The 25,247-nt window shown below is 34.8% G+C and overlaps 1 protein-coding gene across 5 annotated transcripts in view; it reads left to right on the forward strand.

Moving 5' to 3' along the window:
- The window catches only part of LOC115291555 (probable ATP-dependent RNA helicase DDX60), a 101,725-nt gene that overhangs the window by 5,902 nt on the left and 70,576 nt on the right, over nt 1-25,247 (forward strand). For 4 of the 5 annotated variants that reach the window (XM_029939044.1, XM_029939075.1, XM_029939061.1 and 1 more), the window contains 11 exons: nt 242-354; nt 476-545; nt 1,463-1,652; nt 2,744-3,085; nt 4,989-5,105; nt 7,977-8,138; nt 10,194-10,352; nt 17,992-18,133; nt 19,322-19,477; nt 22,292-22,397; nt 23,605-23,720. In XM_029939044.1, coding sequence (XP_029794904.1) covers nt 351-354; nt 476-545; nt 1,463-1,652; nt 2,744-3,085; nt 4,989-5,105; nt 7,977-8,138; nt 10,194-10,352; nt 17,992-18,133; nt 19,322-19,477; nt 22,292-22,397; nt 23,605-23,720 — 1,564 coding nt within the window. In that variant the 5' untranslated portion in view covers nt 242-350. The remainder of the gene's footprint in view (nt 1-241; nt 355-475; nt 546-1,462; nt 1,653-2,743; nt 3,086-4,988; nt 5,106-7,976; nt 8,139-10,193; nt 10,353-17,991; nt 18,134-19,321; nt 19,478-22,291; nt 22,398-23,604; nt 23,721-25,247) is intronic. The other variant, XM_029939070.1, reaches the window with a different exon arrangement.

Here is a 25,247-nt window from a genome sequence, read left to right on the forward strand (position 1 = left end):
AGCATTACTTTGCTAGGAAAGTACTTCCTCTTTGTGTCACAGTGTAAGTTTTCTCTTGTTCATACGATTATCTGATTAATATTTGTCTTTCCTGATGGATTTTAAACTCCATGAGACCTAACAGCATGTTGCCTTTTGTTCATATATTCCCATTGCCTGATGTCTTGCTTAACACAAAGTAGTCATTCAATACTATTTGTTGATGGAATAAATGAATCTAATTTTTCTTCTTTCTTTGTAGGTCTGTCATTTTCATTAATCATTGCCACTTAGAGGTACCGACGTAAAGAAAATTTGCTATATTTAATTTAGTTTTCCAGTTCAGGTTAGAGGTCGAGATACCAGCAAGAATGGGTAATTTTCAATTTATAAATATAAAATAATGATTCTTTAAACTACATGGATTTAATGGACTGACAATAATATTATTGTTATTTCTTCTTTTCCAATAATAAGTAAACAATTTATTTTTTAGATTTAGAAGAACACATGATGCTTTTAGAAAAAATGTCACAGTTAATTATGAGTGCATTGCCCAAAGCTGAGTGAGTATTGTAATAAATAAAGACTTTCCTCCTATGTGGAATTTAAGAAACAAAACAAATGAACATAGGGGAAGGGAAAGAAAAATAAGATAAAAAGAGGGAGGCAAACCATAAGAGATTCTTTAAGGCAGAGAATAAACTGAGAGTTTCTGGAAGGGTGGTGGGTGGGGGCAATGGGCTAAATCAAGGCATTAAGGCATTAATGGGCATTAAGGTGGGCACTTTTATGAACACTGGGTGTCATATGTAAGAGATGAATCTACTCCTGAAACCAATACTACACTGTATGTAAACTAACTTGAATTTAAATAAATAAATTAAAAGAGAGATGTACAATTTGATACCATATTTCCTGTATATCTATTCGACACTAAAGTAATGTCTACCTTAGTATATGTATTATAGTATATTATATAAACAATTATATATGCACATGCATATATAAATATACATATGATTGTTTAACATAGGACTTTTAGAGCTGTTTGATAGTGGATGGAAATAGTTTTCTCTTGCATTATTTGTACACAGCTATCAGTGAACCTGTTGCTTTATAAAGCAATAGTATTGATTAAGCAGGAAGGAAATTTAATACAGGTCTATATTCAGAATAGAGGTGTTAAATTTCCAATTCCAATCCAGATTCTGCCACGTTGTCTTCTATCATTTGCTTTGTCTCCTTGAGCCTCATTTTCTAGATCTATAGAATGGGAATGATCCCACCTTCTTCCTATGAAGGATAGTCATACATATGGATGTATTTGAAAAGTCTTAGCCTAGAGCCTGACATAAAATATTTCCTTGGCAAATTCGCCTATTGATGATAGTGATCATGGGATAATAATAACAATGCTAATGTCTTTTTGGGGCCTTACTTAATCAATATGTAATTTTTGTTTTAACTGTTTTCATTTTAGATACTCCAGCTTATTCAATGATTTTGTTGAATCTGAATTTTTTCTGATTGATGGAGATTCACTACTTGCTACATGCATAAGTGAGAAATCCTTAAAGCAGGGGCAAGCGCTCCACTTCTTTTATGTGGTTGAATGTTATCTGATGGATCTTATCAGTAAAGGAGGAAAATTTGCCATAGTTTTCTTCAAGGTAACATGTGATTTGAGACCTAAAACTAAAATTCCTATTTTATTTAATTTCCTATTCCTATTTTATATTTTGTTTTTATTACAAAGTTAAATATATCTATAAGAATTCATGAAGTTTAAAGGGAAGTATAGAGAAGATACCCATGGTCCAAGTATTCAGAAATTACCACATTTAAGATTATGTTTTATTTGCAGTAATTAAATTTTATATAAGGACACACAGGATCATGGAGGAGGATAAGCAATCTCAACAGAAGTTCATTTGATCTCTGGATTCTACTTTTCCAACTATGAGAACTGTCTTCAGAATTCTGCAGTCAATTTATTTGAGCCCAGAAAAATGTCAAACTCACTAATAGTGCTTTGCTTATTATTTGTTCCATAGTAAATATCTCCAAGGGGAAGTATTTGGTCTTCCTTTTCTGATTATGACTATAATTAATAAAATATTAGCAGTTTAAAATACAGATAGGTATAACCACTACCACCCCTTCCTTCAGGGCCCTGAAGGTAACCAAGGTATTCCAGTAAGGGTTTTGGTGTGTGTCTGTTCAGATATTTTGCAATCAACACTACTGTTAGATTTTTAAACATGGCCAACTTCTTGCAAGCAATGTTTAGAGTAAAGAGACAGGATTCTAACCTAACGTTTAGAAACTAGACTTAGTTTACTGCACTAATTTTGATCTGTTGAGAAAAACCTCTGCTGCATCAGAAGAATTACACTAAATTGGGATCGTCCAATCAAAGCGATTCACCTCAGCTTCCTGTTCTGGAAAATTTATATCCACCATTTGCTTTTGCATGTTTTTTCTCTCCTTTTTCTTTTTGATGTGAGATTGGAGAGGATAAGAATTAGAATACAAAGGGAAATTATGGTAAACCCTGAACATTATGTGCCTGCTTAAAGGGGATGCCAGTATTTAAATCCAAATTGTCATTTATGGCATGCAATTGTTAAATGACAGTCAAGGTCTGACTATAAAGCAGAAGAAAACTGTATTGGAACCTCTTTCTTTAATGACTTTAATGATATGTGTAAACCAACTAAATGATAATTTTAAAATAATATACTTTATCTCATTCCTACAGGATGCTGAGTATGCATATTTCAGCTTCCCTGAACTTCTTCCTTTGAGAACTGCTTTAATTCTTCATCTTCAGCATAATACCACCATTGATGTTCAAACAGAATTTTCTGGATGCTTATCACATGGATGGAAAAGTTTCTTAGAAGACAGTTATCCGTATTACCTGATAGTTGCAGATGAAGGCCTGGACCATCTGCAAACACACCTTTTCAACTTTTTAATTATTCAGTCTTGGGGAATGAAGGTCAATGTTGTGATTTCCTCAGGGCAAAAGTCCAATATTCTTCGACTTTATGCGTACCTTATGCCAAGCACGTACAACAACCAAACTTTTTTCCAAAGGGTAAATATCTAAAGACAAATTTCTTCTAGAATTTTACAGAATTTTCCAAATTACTTGACTTAGTTTTATTTGTAACACTTCTATGCAAATTATCATAGGTTTCATAGAGAGGTAGAGAAAATTAACAATAATGATAATACAAGTGCAATCATATGTTCAGAACTTGTAATAATAACAGTAATTGGTGCTTCTCATGAGTCATTTTTTTAAACCTTTCCAACAGCCCTTTAGTTAGGTATTAGAATGATCTGTGTTTTGCAGATGAGGAAATAGAAACTCAAATAAGTAATTTGCTCATCATCAGTAGTAAATGAATAATAGAGCATGGTTTGAAAAGGAGCAGCCTGATTCTAGCCCTAATGTGTGTAACTACTGTGGCATTACTACCTCCAAGTTAATGAAGGTCAAAAATTCATTCAATTTAGAGGTAGAAATTTATGCCTTTGTTGCTGAGACATGCTAGTGAAATGATTGTTAATATGGTAGTTTTAATGATAAAACAATGCAGAGGGTGATGAGGAAGGAAAATAAGTGAAATGCTTATTTCATAATACTAAGGCCTTCATAGAATTTTCAGAGGATTGCCTGATCTTATTGTTTTGCTGTATTGGTGTATTTGACAATTATTGCATTGAAATTTTGGGAGTTAAAATGCATACTGGCTTTATAAATGAATCTAGTTTTTGTTTAATTTTCACTACTGATAGTGAATCCTAAATATGAAGATATTAATTCTGTGTTTCATAAAAATAATTTGTGAGTCAATTAACATTTTTTTCTGAGAATAGTGTTATACCCCTTCTGGTATTTGGGAACATCCAGATGGTTGTCATGAAATCTGATAAGATTGTTTTGCTATAGTTTAGAATCCCAGCATTAAACTGTTTCCAACTCTAGTTGCCTGCTGTGAGTAGGATCATCCCTGAAATTGATTTTTATATTGGGAAGAGGTTCTATAATCAGTTGATCTCATTTATTCTGTTAGAACAATTTCTGAGTCTGAGTTTGAAGAGTGCTCTACAAACATCGTTCTCAGTCTCTCCTTAGGAAGATTTTTTAGAGGCGGTTGGGTGGCTCAGTCGGTGGGTGACAGACTTCGGCCTGGAGCCTGCTTTTGATTCTGTGTCTCCCTGTCTCTGTCCCTCCCCTGCTTACACTCTGTCTCTCTCTCAAAAATAAACATTTAAAAATTAAAAAAAATATTTTTTTAAATGTTAGATTTTGTTTCTAGAATATATGTTTCCTAGTTTATTGAGCACTCATTTTAAAGAGGTTATTTCACTTACCTATTTGAGGACTATATGAAATGAAAATAAAAATGCAGTGTGGTAAGTGATGAACCACTGAATTCTATCTGGAACCAGTATTGCACTGTATATTAACTAACTAAAATATAATATTAAAAAAAATCAATGTATGCTGTAATAGTTGTTACTGGATGATAGGTACCTGAGGGGAGATTATGCTATTCCTTATTTACATGTACACCTGAAACTTTCAAAAAAAAATAGAATATTTTAAATGGGCACACTTTTTTTTTGAGATGTTGGAAATGTTCTAAAATGATAATGGTGATGGTTATACAACTCTTAACTTTACCAAAAGCCATTGAATTGTCTCCTTTAAGTGAATTTTATGTTATGCGAATTATATTTTCTGTAAAGTTGTTAAAAAAATAAAATGCACTAAATTCCCAGACAGAAATTAATTCAGCAAAGACAAAATAGTGTTGCTTGACAGACTTTAAAAACATCATTGATGACCTGTAATTACATTAGTGTAATTTTTTTAACTTGGAAGTATATTTTTACAATTATATCTTCAATATGTGATTTTTCTATTGTTGAAAAGTGATTATATATTTTATTTATGACAGTTTATATGACTTGCTTTTCTTTTACAGAATAAAATGAAGATTGAGAATGCCTATAAAATCCTGATTAAACAATTGCAAGAATGTAGAGTTTTAGCACTAGAATCTCTTTTCGGAAATTTGAAATGGAACGATATCATGGAAGAGGTACTGAAACTTTTTAAAAATACTTTTTATTTGAACTAATTTTTTAATTATAAAAAAAGTTGCAAAAATAGCACTGAGTTCCCATAGACTTCTCACTCAGCCTTCCTTAATGTTAGCATCTTATGTAACCGGGGTACATTTTTCAAAACCAGGAAATTAACATCAGTATAATACTATTAACTAAGCTTCAGACATTATTTGAGTTTCACTTACTTTTTCATGAATGTCCTTTTTCTGGTCCAAGATTCTGTCTAGGTCCCACATCCATTTAGTTATTTCTCTCTAGTCTCCTCCCCTCTGTAGTAGTTTCTCAGTGTTTCCTTATCTTTCATGACCTTGATATTTTGAAAAGTACTGATCAGTTATTTTTTTAAATATCCCTCAGTTTGGGCTTGTCTGATGTTTTCTCATGATGGGAAGGATGTTAGGTATTTTGGCAAGAATGCCAGTGAACTGGTGTTGTGAGCAGTGTATCAAAGGATTGATGATATCTTCACACTGGTTGGCCTGGTGCCTGCCAGCCTTCTCCATCATAAAGTCACTATCTTTCCTGACTATGAAAGTCCTCTTTCTTCTAAGATTTATGCTGATTAATTTTAGAACCCATCAGTGGATTTTGTCTGCAACAGTTTTTGCTGATCTGTTTGCCTAATAGTTATTTTCTATTTCACTTTTTCTTTCTACTTCTGTTAGCTAGAATTCTACTGCAAAGGGGAGACTCTGTATCTGTGCCTTTTACTTGTTTATTTATTTATATCAGGATGGACTAGTAGATATTTTATATTATAGATAAAAGTCCAATTGTTTTGGTGCCCAAATTGTTCTAGGTTTGCACATTAGAAACTCCTTCAGGTTTGCACCTGTGTTCCTTTGCAAGACCCACCCCTCCCCATCTTTTCTTCTCTTCTGAAACCATTTTATTGAGGTATGATGATATTCATTGTGGTGATGGTTACACGGATGTATATTTATCTTTAAACTCATCAAGCCTGGTCTTTCTGAGCACTGTTTTACTTTTTGAAACCACAAGATGGACCATTTTCATCTTGTATTTTCTCTATCTCAGTCTTGAAATCAACTATTTTTCTAAGCAGTTCTGGTTGCTTTTATTGGAAAGTGACATTTAGAAGTCAAGATCTGGGAATTATGTTTGTTCATTTCCACTGGGATGTCATTATTATGAGGACTTTTCAGAAGACACAGCTAGGAAATATATGCATATACATATCTATTTTATCTATCTATCTATCTATCTATTTATCTATCTATCTATCTACCTATGTATCTATCATCTATCATCTATCTTAAATATCATGCTTTCACACCAATGACTTTTATTCTAATCCAACTTCATATCCTTCGTTTACCTCTCCCATTTCTTTATTTGTAATTTCTTTCTCCAACTGTGAGAAATTCAGCTCTCTCATTACATACGATGTATTCACTTATTTTTCATCAATTCTAGTGTAAACATAAAGTAGTTTTAGAATTGGTAATCCTATCTTGTGAGGAACATATTCACTACATGGATTACAGGATTTATGTGCAGTTCTTTTTAGCCTTAGTCATAGAATGTGTTAAGATACTGCTTCGCAAAGTTACTTAGGTTAGTTCTTTTCTTGCATGCCCCATTCAGTTTGGTTCTATTAGTCATTATTAACACAGTTAGGTTTGTTGGTTAAAATTTGTATTTCACTTTAGGTACCTCCCACCCATATTCAGGTTTTTAAATGAAAAAAAATTTTAATGTTTATTTTTGAGAGAGAGAGAGAGAGAGAGGGGGGGGAGAGAGAGAGACAGAGCATGAGCAGGAGAGGGGCAGAGAGACAGGAAGACACAAAATCCAAAGCAGGCTCCAGGCTCTGATTTGTCAGCACAGAGCCCGACGCAGGGCTTGAACTCACAAACTGTGAGCAGAAGTCAGACGTTCAACCAACTGCGCCACTTAGCTACCCCAACCATATGCAGATTTTTAAAAATTACCAGTTTATTTTGGAGGGTATGTGAAAGGTGTATAAAATATACTTACGATTCTAAGTATCAGAGACATACAAAAGGATCTACTCTAAGAAGTGACATTTTACTCTCCCTGCTACTCTGATCCCATTCTCTATGGTTCACAACTTTCCCAAATACTTTCTGTAGACAACTTGTCTCTGTAGTGTTATGTTTACCCTTCTGGTATTTCTTTCTTTTCTTTCCTTTTTTTAGAATTAATTATTTAATTAATTAATTTATTTTTACACAAATAGCAGACATGTGTGTATTTTCTTATATTTTCTTCTTTCTTAAATAAAGAATTGCATAATGTAGATATTCTTCAGTAACTTTCATTTCACACTTAGCATGTTCTAGAAATCATTTTAAAGCAATTTTTAAAAATCTTTCTCATTATGTTATATAGCTTCATAGCACTTCCTCATGTGGATGTACTGTAATTTACTTAACCAATTTCCTACTATGGAATTTATATTTAAATATACTTTATATATTTAAATTTATATTTATACAAATATAAATGCTATAATGATTAATATTATGTGTTCAATTTTGTATTATTGGAGGTATATCCTCAGAGTTGATTTTTAAAATGGGATTGAGAAGTCAAAGGATAAGTGTATATGTTGCTTACTTAGGATTTATCAATTGTCTTTCTAGAAGGATTATATCATTTTTTTATCTTTCAAGTTTTAAGTGTTCTCTATTACAGACATAAGCACTCTCTTCTTAAAATTTCACTTATTGTTTTCAACAGAAATATTTGTAGTTTTATGTAACCATGTCTATCTTTGTATGATTTCTTCTGGTAAGATTACTTACGAATAAAAGTATTTTTTAAAATATCATGACATTTAGTTTCTTTTGTGACAGGCATCTGAAACCATTTTTCTGCTTAAGCAACTCTGGCCAGAAGGATCTGACATTCGGCGTGTTCTCTGTGTTACTTCATGCTCATTGTCTTTGAGAATGTACCATCACTTTTTAGAAAACAGAAAGAAGACTGTCTCTGATGAGAACACTAACATCCAAGAGGTGTGATTGTTATAACTTTACTGTGAAACACCACTGCTCTCCACTTCTGAAGTTTTATTGATTTCTATCTGCCTTTTCTTCCATTTGGTATTTTATTTATTTCCCTAATTTATTATATAAATTTCCCTCCAAAGAGGGAAAACTTGGAATTTGTTTATCTATTAAATTTTAACATGATCTAGTGTTTTACTATATAGATGTTTCCCTTTAGTGCACATTTAAGTAACATTTGTCCAATCATCCCGAAGAAGGGAGAATAAGAAGGGAAATTAGACCTCAGTGAGAGCTTACATTATAATGACCTGGGCTGTGTGCCTTGTGCCTTTATATACTCACAACAGCATTTCAGTGGAGGTATTGTTATTCCCATTTCACCCATGCAAACACTTGAGGTTCAAATAGTCCAGGAAACATTCCTCAATTAAATAGCAGTGTGAACTGAACCCATGGGTGTTTTGTTCAAGTTCCATAATACCAAACTGTCTTTAGAAAGAACATTGTCATTGTAGTGTCTTAGTGCCGTCCTTGCTAGAGAAATACTAAAGGTCTTAAACGTTTTTTTAAATTTAATTTTAATTTATTAAATTAAAAAAATATTTATTTTTGAGAGAAAGAGAGAGAGAGAACAAGTTGGGGGAGAGATGGAGAGAGAGGGAGACGTAGAATCTGAAACAGGCTCCAAGCTCTGAGCTGTCAGCACACAGCCCAGTGTGGGGCTTGAACTCATGAAATGTGAGATCATGACATGAGCCGAAGTTGGATGCTTAACCCACTGAGCTACCCAGGTGCCCCCTAAAGGTGTTAAACTTCTTTGTGGTGGATAGAGTCCCTTAAGAATCTGCTGGCCAGTATGGATTTGCTCTCCAGTATATAGTCCTCTCTACATATATATATATATATATATATATATATATATATATATATATGTGTGTGTGTGTGTGTGTGTGTGTGTACATATGCACATGTACACACACACGTGTGTACACACATTATTTTGTATACAACATGACTGGGGGGGCATTCTTGCTTGAAGGTTTTTATTAAAGATAAACCAATCATTTTGTAGCTGTTTTGTACACTCTCAAAAATGAACAGGGCTTATAACATTTTATCTAGCATCCTTTATATTTGGTTTGCCAATATCTACTTGATTATATTTTTAGTAAAATATTTTTTACATGATTGGGCATGACATTTTAAATTATTATCACAAACATGATACCAAACTGAGTGTATCAGTGTATATCTTTGGAACTTCTCTAACTATGAGACTCTCTATTTGGCCTGCTGGAGGCACTCCGAACGAAGCCTTAGTTTTGCTTTACTGACATCCCTGCAAGCATTTGAAGATGAATTGGAGGTTATTCTATTATGTTAAATATGCCCATTTTTTCACACTTTTTCTTCTAATTGAGTAAGTTTTTTAGATGTGCTCTGGTTAATTCACTCTGGTAATGTACAGTGTTAACTTTTAAAGTATGATGCCTTAGGGGCGCCTAGGTGGCTCAGTTGGTTGAGCATCGAACTTTGGTTCAGGTCATGATCTCAAGATTCATGAGTTCAAGTCCCACGTTGGGATCTGTGCTGACAGCTCAGAGCCTGGAGCCTGCTTCTGATCCTGTGTCTCCCTCTCTCTCTCTCTGCCCTTCCTCGCTTGCTCTGTCTCTCTATCTCAAAAATAAATAAAAACATTACAAAAAATTAAAGTATGACTCTTTAGATAGAATAGGGCATTTAAAGTATGGCTCTATCAGTGTAAAATCCTATGGGATCATTAGCTTCTGGGTCAGCTCACCTAAAGTGAGGCTTAACTACAAATACTAATGAATGCTTTATGCAAACTGCTCTTGAGCTAGCAGTTCCCTGTCCCCTTACCTGACTTCTGTATTTTATATGCAGTCAAATTTATGTATGAAGAAAAAAGCTCCAAGACATAGAGTTAAGAATATAATAAAGTGTGATTCCTACACAGGAAAATGTGGCTGCCGATCTTCATGGTGCTACATGCATTTCACAGCCTGTTGGTGTCTATTTTGCCTTCTTTATTTTATTCAGGTGGAAAGTAATTGCTTAAACATGCAAGAGATGGAAGATTTGTGTAAACTGCATTGTCTTAGTGTGGTTTTTCTACTCCACTTGCCTCTTTCTCAAAGGACCTGTGCTAGATTCATCACTTCCAATTGGACTAAGAACATTCAGACTTTCTTAAAAATGGTAAATGTGCTTTTTATCAGTGTGTTTACTTTTTGTTTCAATTGTTTGATATAAACAAACCATAGTCACCTTCCAAACAGATTTAAAAGGGAATAATGTCAGCCCTTTGGGGACCTTAAAGGTTTAATGGCCTAAGTCACTTTCTTGCTAATTTCAACAACTCTGTTTGGTAGTAATAACACACAGCATGCTCTACATCCAATCTAAGAAAAAAACTCCCTATTTTCCTTCTAATTTCTGTCAAGATCAGGTTTTTGTGTTATTAACTATATGAGATTGGTAACCATCGTATTCTGCTCTTGAGAGGAGTTAAAGATATAAATGTAATAGTTATTTTTGTCCATTATAGATATTACTTAAAGAACATTTGTATACTTTAGGAAAATAGCAAAAACAGAAGAAAAACTTACCCAGTTACCCATTGTTCAAGTCAATAACTATTGCTATTTTGGTTTATTCTCTTAATTTTAAATGAATAAATCTTTCTGTTATTATTTTTTATTGTTTGAGACATTGGAATGAATATACATATTCATATTTGTAAATGACATTTTCTTTTCACATATTTTTAAAAGTTTCCTTTCATACTCTTGGTTAGCACTTTTTAATGGCTACTACTTTTTTAATGGATGTACCATGGTTTATTCACCCATTCTTATATTGTGGAATATTAAGAGGGTTGTAATTATTATATTATAAATGCTGCTATTCTCCTGGTTTTTTGAGTGTAAGCCTTTTCCTTTGATTTCGGGATATTGACTTAGACTTCATGCCCAGAAGTGGGATTTGTGGATCAATCTAAATGGGAAATTTTTAAAGAATCTTGACACAGTCAAAATGTTCAAAAAAAGTATTTTAGAACCAATCAATTAGTAAGCTGGTTCAAAAATATTTATATAATTCATATGCATTGCATGAATCACTGAGGATACAATGAGAAAAATAAGAATATATTTACCCATCTCACCCCAATAGAACTACAAATAGTTTTTGTAGGAAGACAGGTACTGAATTTTTTAAAGTTAATATTAAGGAGGAACTACAGGATACTTTAGAGTCTGATGATAAAAGTTTCAATTCAGTTATAAAAGGATGGCTTCTTTTAAGAAATGAAGGGAAGTAATGCAAATCTTGAAGCGTGAGTTAAGGGTTAGCAAGTTGGAGAGAGGAAGAGCACTGGATTCTAGGAGATAAAACAGCATGTGGGATCATCCTGACAATGTCATGATCAAGGAACTGAAATACAACTTGTAGAACTGGAATGGAAAGATGAAGAGAAGGTGATAAAGCTGAAGAGATGGGTGACAAATCATTTAGGACTGTATAGGTCCTGTGAAGAGAATGAAGATTTAACTTGGTCATAAGCACAATGAGAACCAATGGAATGATTTTAAGCAGATGAATGGCACTTCCAGTTAGAAAAGTTTCTTTGACTTGCAATGCAGGAAGAGAGTGCATTGAGGAGGTAAAGTTGGATTTGGGGAAATCATTTAGGTGCCTGTTACCTCAGTTCATATATGTGTTAATGATAATAGGGACTGGTAAGTAGGGATGAATAGCAGTAGGCAATTTCAAGAATTATTTACGGAATAATCTTTAACAAGTTTAGTGTGGGCATGAGGGAAAGGGAGGAGTCAAGTGACTCCAGATCTCTGGCTGGAGCATTTGTGGGGACAATATCATTGTATGAAGGATAATCGTAGAGGAAGATCATTGAGTTCAGTTTTGGAAATACTGAGTTTAAGATGCCAGTGAAATATCCAAATGGAGATATCTAGTAGACAATTTGAAATACTGGTTTGGAGCTTAGTGGAGTGGAATAAGTTGGAGGAAAAGAATTGGGAATCACTAACCTATGGATGTTAATTAATGCCATGGTGGTGGATAAAATTATTTTGGGAAAGACAAGAGTGCCTAGGACAGAGACCTGAGATACTCCAATATTCAATGGTTAGGGATAGATTGAGACATTGGCAAAAGGCACTGAGACGGAGCTGCTTAGATGAATAGAGCAGAAAGCTGACAGTAGATTGTCGTGAAGGTCAAAGGAACTGGGCTTTTTAAAAGGGTTGTAGGTAATAGTACCAAATACTATGAAGGTTGAGGACCGAAAATAATAGTAATGACATAGGACTCACTGGTGACTATAATTGAGAGACATATTAATGGAGAGAAGCAAAAATCTATGGTAGAGTGGGTTCAATAATAAAATAAACAAGTTTATATGTAAGAGGTGAGAATAAGGGAAGTGACACAGGATAAAACTGGATAGGAAAGTGGGTCAATTAGGGATGTTTTTAAAATGGCAAAGATTGGGCATATTTAAATGGTGATCATAAAAATTAAGAGGATAGGATGAAAACACAAGGAAAGTAAGATGGGAGGGGATAGGATCTAGAGTACGTTCTTATACAGAAGGAGAGATATGGCTGTTCTTCTAGGAGACAACAGGGAAAGAACAGTGCAACATTGGCTGTGATGGAAGTTGGAGGATAACTTTGTTCTTATGTGCTGGTTTAATTTTCTTTGTGAAGTAGGAGACAAAGTCATATGCTGAATGTTGTGGCAAGGAAGCAAACCCAGAAGTTTGAGAACCAGGAAATATTTTGGAAATATTTATTAGGGATCTTAGGGGAATAAACTATACTGAGAAATGGAGAGAAACCATTCTGTCCTGCCTAGCACTTTTGAAGTCTTATTTGAAGTCTTTGACAAAACAATTATAATGGCATAAGTATGTGTCATTGTATGATATTCTTTTTCCAGTAGTCTCAACAACATGGGCATAGGCACAAGGAAAGCAACTGATCAGATGGTATGGAAAAAAGGGACAAGATAATTTAGGTACAAAGAAGCTATTCATGGATCTATACAGTTTGATGGAAAAGAATAAAAAGGAAAAGAGATTTTAGTATCTTTTTGAGAAGGTAGTAAAAATGATAGACTAGAAAACAAAGTTTCATGGAGACAAACCAAATGGACTCTATTGGATAAGGAGAAAGTAGAGGAGCTATAGAACTGGAGGTCCTGATGTGATCAGTAAAGACGTGTGAAGGATCATTACACAAAGTTAAAAGCTTTATAAACAGGTGGGAGTGAGGAAGTATTCATCGTGGAATGTGGCAGACACTATTATTGTTTTCTTATTGATGTCTCCCATTCACCTACTTTTCCATCTTACTATAACTGTCTGCAACGCTCTGCCTGAAGGTTTTATTTTCTTGATCTGAAATGCTTGGATGCTTATGCCTCTCATGCCCTCCACCAATGACAGATGAGCAGTTGGTGGATGAAGACCTCAGCTTCCTTGTATACAGATGGAGATAACTGAAATATACTCTCCACCATCTCCCAGAATTCCCCAGGGGAATTAAGTTCCAGTAGTCCCCAGTGGTCATGGGTTGGATAACGTAACCTTCACTGGTTTCTTTTCTTTCCTGTCTCAGTTCTGTATTCCCTGGCTGGTGTTTCTTGCAATCACTCCCAAATAAACTGTATTACCTGAAGTTGAGTCTCAAGGTCTGTTTCTTAGAGGAGCAAAACCTGGACAGAGAGGGAGAGTAGATTTCGGTAACACGACCTTTACTTCTCAATTCTGAGGTAAAACTGTATGTGGAAGGATGATCAGCTTTTATCTATTATGATTGCAAGGGGAGTGATGTTACGAGGGAGGAATCAGAATTTGCATCCATGTCCCTCACTGCTTACTTTCCCATTCTCAGCAAACAAGTGTGTCGGAATGACCTGAGAAGGATTATTTATTCTTAACCTTTTTTTTTTTTTTTTTTGCTGGGGGTCCCTATGGCTATGTGATGAATTCTATGAAGGGAATTCTCCCTGCCTCAGAATAATATAAATGCATAAAATAAGGTATTTAGGATTATAAGGAAATCAGTTATATTAAAATACACCTGTAAACATATTAAAACATACATTTGTGATGTGGCAATATGCTTCCTTGTTACCTCATGAGGCTATACTTTCAGCGTATGATAAGTGTAAACAATATCTCTGATGTTTGAAGTACTTGTAATATAATGTGAGAATATCGTTATATCTACTGGTGCCAACATGCCAGCTACTGCCTAGGGATATGATATGTCATCTAGGTTTATAATTGAAAATACAGATTTTTGCTGTACTACAGGTTAGCAAAAATAAAAATACAATTTTCTGACCCAAGTTCATGAACTCTCTGAATTTGATCAGGTGGAAATCTCCTGCAATAAGTTCTTTTCTGCATAACCTCCCACTTTACAACCCCAATCTCTAGCTAGACTGTCAAGTGCCCTTACTTTAGGGATTGGGGGAAAAAGTCAAATTTCCTGCTTTTTGAAATAACAATAATTATTGGTCTATCTATAACAAATATTATTTAAAAAGACAGTTACCATCTTCTGCCCCCACCACACCTCCCTCATAACTGAGCTGAGGAGGGGGAGAGAGTTGGAGAATAAATGAATAGTAACCATGAGTGGGGTGGGATGGGCATGATAGAATCTTCCTAAAGTTTCAGAGGTCTGTGCATACAGAGATTTAGTTCCCAGGATAGAGATTGGGAGAAAGTTAGCCTTACCTAGGACACCTGTGTCTGTATGTGCCAGGGTACTTGTCTGGAAAATGCAGTGTTTGTCTAGGCATGAAAGTGTGGGAAATGGTTCCTGCATTTCCTGAGGGAAGGCATCTGAAAGTTTCTGTAGGCTCTGAATGAGTCATGCTAGTTGATCGAGAGGGAAGGAGAACCTGTGATTCCTCACAGAGTCCTTAGAAGCCAGATGAGGGATTTAAGTGGGCAGTGACATGGGGGAAAACCCTCTAAATTTGAGGACTGTGTTTTAGTAGACTATGAGTTTCATGGAACCAGCTGGAGGCTAGTCTATGACCACTGACCATTTGAGCTCGACTCAAGAGACCTGGGTCTATTGCCCGTGTAGAGTACAGCGAATACGGTGTAGAATACTGGAGACAACCATGCTGTGTGGTGGGCACCCCCCACTTTTTTTTTCATGAAATGAGGATGACACATGTGTAAACACTCACGTCAAAGCCTGGCATTGGAGATGCAGAGGAGACTCATGAAGGGAATTGATCTGAGTATGACTAGGAAGTAATTGAATTGGACTGTTTTTACTTCGTAGTGCTTAGATTATATTTATTAAAATAACAAAAAGGATGTAGGATCAACAATTAAAGTTAAGAAACAGAAAGATACAGTGGTTGTTTATCTAAGTTAGTTTTTTGTGGACATTTACAACTGCTCTAACAGAAGTGTTAAAAGGTTTTGTGTTGTGGTGAACAGAATATTATGTGGTTCTGCTGATGCTGGGGGAGAAAATATTTTCCTATATCTCAAGTCCCATTGGGGAACTTAGCTCCAGGTATTTTTTTAAAGGTTTATTTATTTATTTTGAGAGAGAGAAAGAGAAGGAGAGAATCCCAAGCAGGCTCCATGCTGTCAGCACACAGACCCACAAGAACTATGAGATCATGATCTGAGCCAAAATCAAGCATTGAATGCTTACCCGACTGAGCCACCAAGCACCTCTCATTTATAGAGTTTTATAAGCATTTTGTTTTATGGACAATGGTCATTAGGTGAAAAGGATACTACAAAGTCTTTATAAATTGTGGAATGTTCTAAGATGACTCTGCAGGACTTTGTGGTTTTGATTGGTTGAATGCATCATTCTTTAGTTAGGATGGCATGGATTGCTGGGCAAGATAGGAATAGCTACTAGTTGTTTTGCACCAGATATATGTGTGTACTTTACCTATATTACCCCATTAAGATATAATAATAATTATAGTACTCCTCTTATATCCTCATTTTACAAATGAAAAACTTGGGCTCAGAAAGGCTAAGTGACCCATTAGCACAACTGAGTGATCAAAGTTGGAGCTAAAGTCATCTCTCTCCAGCCTCCATATCTGTGCCCTTCCTACCATCCTTTGCTCTCTTGATATGCTGATTATCTCATAGTCAAACATCCCTCTGTTCTTTTCTATTCTCCAGGCTTCACTTTGGTAGCGCCCAGTGGCCGCAAATGTAAATTCAGGTAGCCTCTAAAATGTTCACAATGAAAGGCATCTTCTGAGGCCTCTGGGGAAAGCAACTAAGCAAACTGAAGGGAGAGTTTCATGTTTACTCAGATCTTGACACTTGGAGTCCACATGGAGGCACTTATTCTATGAGGTGTATAACATGAGGAATATTTGCTATACTATTTTCGCACATTACTGTTTATTCAGTAGTATTATGTGAAAGGATTAGGGTGGGAGAAGCTTACATGACAGTGGTTTCCCAAGTATGGTTCCCTTGACAAACAGCATCAGCATCACCCGGGAACTTGTTAGAAGTGCAAATTCTTAGGCTTTACCCCAGAACTACTAAATCAGTCTCTGGGGGTGATGCCTAGTAATCTGTGTTTTATCTGGAAATCTTTCCATGTGAGGAATATGCTGAGGTTTGAGAACTACTGTTTTATGGCTCTTTAGTATATTTTATTGTTTAAACTACACTATAGGTAGGAGGCCCCTAATTTGATATTTAAGATTTCTCATGAACCTTGGGCAGGCTCCCTGACTTATCTGGTCAAAGCGAAGTTGTTCAAAGCAGTAGCCTATAGCCACAAGTGGATATTGAGCATTTGAAATGTGGATGGTCTGAATTGAGAAGTCCTCTAAGCCTAAAGAAAACACCAGATTTCAAAAGAACTTAGTATGAAAACTGTATCAACTATTCTGTTAATATTTTTACCTTGATTACACATTTAAATGATAACATTTTTGGATATATTGTGTTAGATCAACAAATTAATTTTGCTTGTTTTTTTTAACGTGACTTCTAGAAAATTTAGAATGATATATGCTCCTTGCCCATGTTACATTTCTATTGGATAATTCTGGGTTTAATTTCCACCTCAATATAGATAAATAAATTGTTCACATTTGGAAAGTGTTTGGTTTTATCATTGAGGGAGTGTGGAGCAGAGAAGACTTGGTTTTCCCCCTACTGAACTTTATTCCCCACAAGCTATCATTCACTGAAAAGATAACTAGGCTTTCATTCACTGAGGTTGTCTATTCATGTCTTCTCAACTCTGAACTAAGCGTGGCCATTCTGCCTGTGTCAGGCATGAAGATAGCCTCACTATCATAAACTCCACGGGAACACACCAAGGTAGGTGGAAGGGAATCTTTGAGTTTGAAGGATTCAGCATCTTTCCCTGAACAATCAAATGTTGTATTTTAAATCCTCTTTTGACCTGAAAGTAAAATTGGAAAACATTAAAACCTCAGTAAAGAACAGAGGCACATTTGAAAACAGAAGTATTTCTGTAGCATTGGGACTATACCTGTGGATTAGCTTGAGAAAAAATTGTATTGAGTCAAATACAGATTTCTATGATTCAGAATAAAGAATGATGCTGAATTAATTTTTTGGTCAGTTTCATTTTATTTTATGATCCAGTCTTCTTAGATATAAAGCGTTCATCATTATGCAGCCTAAAAGGTCTTACATTAATAAGAATTGGAGGAACTTTGCCAACTTGCCTTTCATTGGATTATTGACGTGTTAGAAGTTGTAGTATAGTTTATTACTAATACAACAATGACCTGGTTTTATTCTAATTTTCAGAAAAAGTGGTGTGAATATTTCATCCTAAGTAATATGAACATTTTTGAACTTTGGAATCTGAATTTAATTCACCTTTCTGACTTAAGTGATGAGCTTTTGTTGAAGAATATCACTTTTTACTATGAAAATGAAAATGTTGAAGGTATCATCTTAACATATTATAATAACTGTACTTTCCTCCAGAGATAAACATTATAAGGGATTTGAAACTTCAAAATAATTTTCCTATATGTCCAACATATAACATAGCAATTATTTTCCTTCCAATCTTTGTTTATACATGTATATAGTTTTATTTAGTTGCAATCAGAATGAATGTTATATTTTTAAAAATTTAGCAATATACTCAACAAGTATTCTTAGAAAAAATATGTTTGGATATTTGGCATTTCTAGATAATTTTAACAGTTGAATTTTTCATTTAAATATATGCATGACATTTAAAAATATTTACTCGAATTAGTATAATCAACCTATTAGTATGAAATATTTAGGGAATTTTAACTTTTTTCCACAGATAAAGCTGATTTATATATTTGGAAAAAAACTTAAAAATTAAAATTTATTTTTTTCTTTGAATTATTTTCTTAAAATAAATTTTCCACTGTTTTTAATAGCCAAAGAAAAATAAAACATGTTTTAAGAGAGCTATAAACCCACTGAACATTATTATTACTTTTTAAAAAATTTATTTAATGTTTTTATTTATATTGAGAGAGACAGAGCACAAGCAGGGGAGGGGCAGAGAGAGAGGGAGACACAGAATCCAAAGCAGGCTCCAGGCTCTGAGCTGTTAGCATAGAACCTGATGCTGGGCTCGAACTCGTGAATTGTGAGATCATGACCCGAGCCCAAGTCAGATGCTCAACCAACTGAGCCACCCAGGTGCACCCTCCCCCAACTGAACATTATTGAAACTTCTTTGATCTGTAGAATTTGGTTCCTATGCCTTGCAAACATTGGACTGAGTTAACTGCATTTAAATTTAGCAACCCTCTAAAATTTTTTCATCTCTGAAAAATGAGCGTTATTCAGTTTTATTGGTTGTAAAAGTTATATGTGGCATAACCTTTTTTAACCTAATCAAATTGATATTCACAGTCATTGTTAGTTAAGACAGTTGTAATATTAATACTTAGCAATAAGAAAACAAGATAATTTAAAAATCTATAATCTTATTAGGGACTATATTCATTTAAGTATAGTGTGGAACTCACTGAAAATTTCACTCTTTGAGAATTATTTCAGAACTCTATGAATTTAGTAAAAATGTGTGCTTCTGTATATATAGAAATACTTTTAATATTTAGTATTTTTAAATATTATATAGGCCTACATTTGAATTTGGGAGGTGCCATTATGAAGGATTATGAAGATCTCTGGAATACTGTGTCAAAGTTGGTCAGAAAGTTTTCTGTTGGAAAGCCATTTCCTCTGAGAACAACAAAACTTTCTTTTCTTAAAAAGAATCCATCACCAATCAAAGGTAATAAATCTCTAAATTAATTTGAAAAGACAGTTCAAATCTCTGAAAATGTCTTGAATGCACCACTAACTTAATACTGCAGGTCTAAATTGTTTTCTGGCACTAAGCATTTTAATAATTTACCTTTCACTGCATCATTGGGGTGATGTGCTATGAGTATAATTTTGAAGAGTTCTATGTTTTGCTCGTAACTAATTGTTGTCAGTTACCAAAAAAAGCCAGTTATATGTGACTTTCATGTCTATCAATATGGCAGTATCCATTAGGTGAAAAATCTCTTTGGGGAAACAATTGAAATGCTGGTCAGACACACCAAACATCTTTTTGTATATCACAGCTAAAAAAAAAAAAAAAAAATTGAAGGGAGATTCCAGAAGTCAAAAATAAAGGGAGAGACTAACCTCTGGGTAATTCAAAATGAATTACTCTGATAACTTCTAATTATAAGTCCATCTCCCCAAGAACCTGGGGTTTCAATGACCCTGTTAGGTCAAGATAATTCTAAGTCAGATAATTAAAGCGATCAGAAGAATCTGGTGCATTCTCTGTAGAGGGAAAACATGATAAGGCCTGGTTTTAGAGGATACAGGTTTTACTCATACTCTGCCAAATATGAGTACAAATACAAATTTGTAAAGTAACAGAGGAAATGAGCTGCTAAGAGAAACAATAAACTACAGAACTAGAACTTCATATTTCATAATTATCAGAAGTAGAATATACTGTATGTGTATTTAAAATGATTAAAAAACAAAATGTGAAATTTGAAACATGAGAAATAAAGTAACCAAAGTTGCAGAAATGAAAATATTATTAATGGATAGGTTAAAAAGATTGGGTATTACTGAAGGAATGTGTGAACTAGAAATAGATCAAAATAATTACACTTAAAAATAGAGATGACCATGTTGTATATCTTAAGCTTATGCAATGTTATATGACAGTTACATCTCAATAAAGCTGGAAAAAACTTAAGAAAACAAAATAAATAAGAGACAAAACAATATAAAATATATGTTGAAAAAGAAGACATAACAGAAGTCAAGCCTTTCATTCACTTGGAGATTCAGAAGGAAAGAATGAACCAATGTAAGGCAGACCATATTTGAAGAGATCGTGGCTGGCTATTGCCTGGATTGATGAAAGATAAGAATTGCACATATGAGGATGTATGATGAATCCCAAGCGGGGTAAATTAAACATATGCACATACACACTCATAGATAAATATACGCACTGGATACAATATAGTAAAATTATAGAAAAATTAAATATCTTAAAAGAACAAGAGTTAAAGAACAAAAATTAGTCTATAATAGACTTCTCTATAACAATGATAGAAATCAGAATATACTGAAATTACATATAATTCTTAAAATATCATTTAAGAATGAAGAAATAATTCAACATTGTTAGAAATACAGCAACTAATTTATCCATCATTATAGCATTATGGAAGATATTTCCATATGATGAATTCAGGAAGAATAAAATGTCCCCCTAAGGAATATGAGAAGAAAAGCTAATGGGAATTTGGGATGTATTAATATATTTCCAAATAGGGGGAAGATTATATATACTTTTATGTTCAGATGAGTTTCACCAAAGCCTCTTAATTTTTTTTTAATTTTTCAAGTGTTTATTTTCAAGAGAGAGAAAGAAAAACAGAGTGCACATGGGGAACAGGCAGAGTGAGAGGGAGACACATAATCCAAAGAAGGCTCCAGGCTGTCAACACAGAGCCTAAAGCAAGGCTCGAACCCACGAACTGTGGGATCATGAACCTTAGCTGAAGTCAGACACTCAACTGACTGAGCCACCCAGGTGCCCCTCACCAGACGCACACTCTTGAGGGCAAGTAATTTATTGATCCCAGAAAGATCAAATAAGGGAGTGGTTAGGTAAGATCAGGAAGAGAACAAAACCAATGTAGGACATGCTACTGGTTTCCACTGTGGGCAAGTACAGGTAGATTTTACTGAGAATCCTAGAATGGTGTATAAACCACCTCAGAGATCTCTCACCTGAAGAGACTGGGGCATTTACCCTGAAACTCTTGTCGCAGTTTTGGCGGAGGCTATCTCTGGGGCACTGAAGACTTAGCACGTCCAGCCTTCTTCACATGGCTGTAAGAAGAAAAGTGCTCAGTCAGAGTGTTGCAGAGACTTGTAGGAGGAAGATGTCAGGCAAATACAGGCACAGTGAACACCAAGGGGATAACAGGCACAGCAATAGCAGGTTACCAAGAATTATGAACTAGATATTAACAAAAAAGCATTTATTAGCTAAATATTATATATAGGATATATGTGATATGTATGGTGTCTATCACATGTATGTGTATATGTACAGATACATATATCCATATATACATCTATATATAGATATCAAAGAATATGTAAGAAAATACTTTAATGATATCAAATTTTATTATCCATATATTTTCTCCTAACTTCTTTTTTATTTCGTTTTCTTAAAAGTATTTATAGAGTAGATATCTGAGTGAGAGTTCCATATTCAAATTCCTTATAATAGGGGATAATAAAAAGAATAAATAGGACACATATATTTTTCTACCTTCATATCTACCTGCCTATGTGCCTAAAGGCTGCGTATTTCGTTACACTCTACTATGTTGCAAAATGTTTTAATATGGGTAATAGCTTTATGGGAAGGTCCGGAATTGATAAATGTAAATAAAATCAATGAAAAATGCTTTTTAATGTAAAGTTTTAGAAAATGATATATAATATTCCTCTATGAAAGTTTCACATTTGACATTGTGTTAATTTTTTTTTTTTTACCTGTTTACAGATACCTCCAAGGAAAAGATTCCTAATTTGGGTTTTATTTCTATGTCATGTGAATTAGTTGATAAGTTTGTTGGTGACATTTTGACAGATTTGCCTTTCTTAAAGAGGTATAAAAACAAAAATGTCTCAATAAATAATTGGATAGATGGTTTACTCATTAAAGATTCTATGAAGTGCAACAGATTAAATGGAATATATTAGATGCAATATGTGTTTGTAATACCTAATGAGCTTACTAGCAAATTTATCAGTGTCTTTGATCTTAGCTAGGTTAAAATCAACATGTTTTTATTTAATTTATTTATTTAAATTTTTAAAATGTTTTTTATTTATTTTTGAGAGACAGAGAGAGAGACAGCGCAAGCAGGGGAGGGTCAGAGAGAGAGCGAGATACAGAATCCGAAGCAGGCTCCAGGCTCTGAGCTGTCAGCACAGAGCCCGACGCGGGGCTCAACCCACGATCCGTGAGATCATGACCCACGATCCATGAGATCATGACCTGAGCCGAAGCCAGACCCTTAACCGACTGAGCCACCCAGGCGCCCCGAAATCAGCATGTTTTTAATCTTAGAGTAGGATTACTCCAACTGAGGGTTGCCTGGGTGGCCCCGTTGGTCAAGTGTTTGACTTCTTGATTTTGGCTCAGGTCATGATCTCATGGTTGGTAAGATCAAGCCTTGCAACTGGCTGTGTGGGCTGTACAGATCCTGCTTGGGATTCTCTCTCTTCCTCTCTCTGCCCTCCTTTGCGAATGCGTGTGCACACATGCAGCTCTCGTTTTCTCTCTCCAAATAAATAAATAAACATTTCTTTAAAAAGTACTCCAGCTGGATGTTTTTAATTAATCGATTAATTAATGAATATTTGGGGGCGCCTGGGTGGCTCAGTCGGTTAAGCCTCCAACTTTCTGTAAGGTCAGATCTCATGTTTGTGGGTTGGAGCCCCGCCTCAGGCTTTGTGCTGACAGCTAGCTCGGAGCCTGGAGCCTGCTTCTGGTTCTGTGTCTCCTTCTCTCTCTGACCCTCCCCCTCTCATGCTGTGTCTCTCTCTGTATCAAAAATAAATAAAACATCAAAAAAATTTAATTAATGAATATTTGTTGATGTTGATGGCACAACTGTTAGACATGTAGGGTAGATTCTGGGTTCTTAAGCACTTAACAAACTGCTTTTTGGATTCCAACACCCACATCATATTACAGAAAGGGGAAAGGTGGCTATGATTTGTAAAAAATATTATAAAATGAAATCTGTGCTGTGTTCTCTTTGGAAGCATGAAATTTAAAATATGCATATATTTCTTTTTGTCTCATAGTGATGATCCTATTGTAACTTCATTGGTTAAACAAAAAGAATTTGATGAACTTGTGCATTGGCATTCTCACAGACCGCTTAGTGATGATTATGACAGGACAAAGTGTCAATTTGATGGTGAGTTCTGTGACTCTGGGGGAATAAATTAAAATAGGGCACCTGAGTGACTCAGTTGGTTAAATGCCTGACTTCAGCTCAGGTCATGATCTCATGGTTCGTGATTCCGAGCCCCACATTAGCTCTGTGCTGACAGCTCGGAAGCCTGGAGCCTGCTTTGGATTCTGTGTCTCCCTCTCTCTCCACCCTTTCCCCACTCATGCTCTGTCTCTATCTCTCTCTGTCTATCTCTCTCTCAAAAATAAATAAACATTAAAAAACTTTAAAATCAATTTCACTCTCTGCTTTTCATTCTGTAATGAAAAATTATATTATGAGCCACTAGTTATATTTCTTTTTTAAATTTAATTAAATTTTTTTTTTTGTGAGAGAGTGCTCATTGCATATGCATGCAACTGGGGGAAAAGCAGACTGGGAGCAAAGAGAGAATCTTAAGCAGACTGGGGACTCGATTTCACAACTGCTCATGACCTGAGCAGAAATCAAGAGTCAGATACTTAACCGACTGAGCCACCCGGGCACCCCACAAATTATATTTCTTGTAATAGTCTACAATGTATTTAGATGTATGATAGATAGTAAAGATAGTCATGAAGAAGTCTCACTCTGTTTACTGATAGTCATAGGTACACAGGTCCGCAGATGTCCTAGGAAGTGAACCAATGTTGCATTTGTCTCCACAAAAACTAGAAGCCATTTTAAGAAAATATGGTTTGTAGCTTAAGATATCTGTGTATTCCTAGAAGTTCAAAATACTGAGGCCATGGTGTTTCAAGCAATTTCAGCTACTTTCACGTCACCCAGTTGATTACATGTACCAAGTATAGGCGTTTTATGCGCCTTGATGCTAGGATGGTTAGAACTGCAAAAAGAGGCCCATTACACCACTAACAGTAGATCAACAGAGATTGAATTAGAGGTCTTGTCCATTGGTTCATCCATTGTCTTCATCTCATCTTTGTCTACTCTGATGCTTACCTCCACCCTCCTAGTTGACAAAACTTACAGAAGAATTGAAGACTGTGCCTAGTAAGCTTGCTTAAATGAAATATTTGTTAATATGCTTCTATAAACAGTTACTAAGATCCCGAAAGATGTGAGGGGGTCTTTTAGATTAACCATTAATACCCTTCAAAGTGGTTTAATTAGATATATGTAGATATAGACATAAAAATATTAACTAGCTTACTTATTCCCTAAATGGTAGTTTGTTTTGGGTATGGCAGTAAGTCATAACTTGATTGTGGGGATTTCCTATGTCATGGAGTTTTCCATTGTGAAAGTATTTTTCATCTGCCAAGCTCTTGGCTCTGTGGCTGTAGTTTGGAGTAAGGATTTTCCTATCAGCTGATGCCAGAAGCCAGAATATCCAAGCTGGATGTCCTCTAGATTTTGCCTCTACCTTCTTCCTAAACTCATTCACAGGGCACATAACAGAGGTAATACCTAGAATCTGAAATTCTTTGTAACATCCTGATATTTGGGAGATAAATAAGGTAAGGAATTATTGCATAGGCAAGAATTAGC

Source organism: Suricata suricatta, chromosome 1 (genome assembly GCF_006229205.1).
Source record: "Suricata suricatta isolate VVHF042 chromosome 1, meerkat_22Aug2017_6uvM2_HiC, whole genome shotgun sequence".
Taxonomy (NCBI): Eukaryota; Metazoa; Chordata; class Mammalia; order Carnivora; family Herpestidae; genus Suricata; species Suricata suricatta.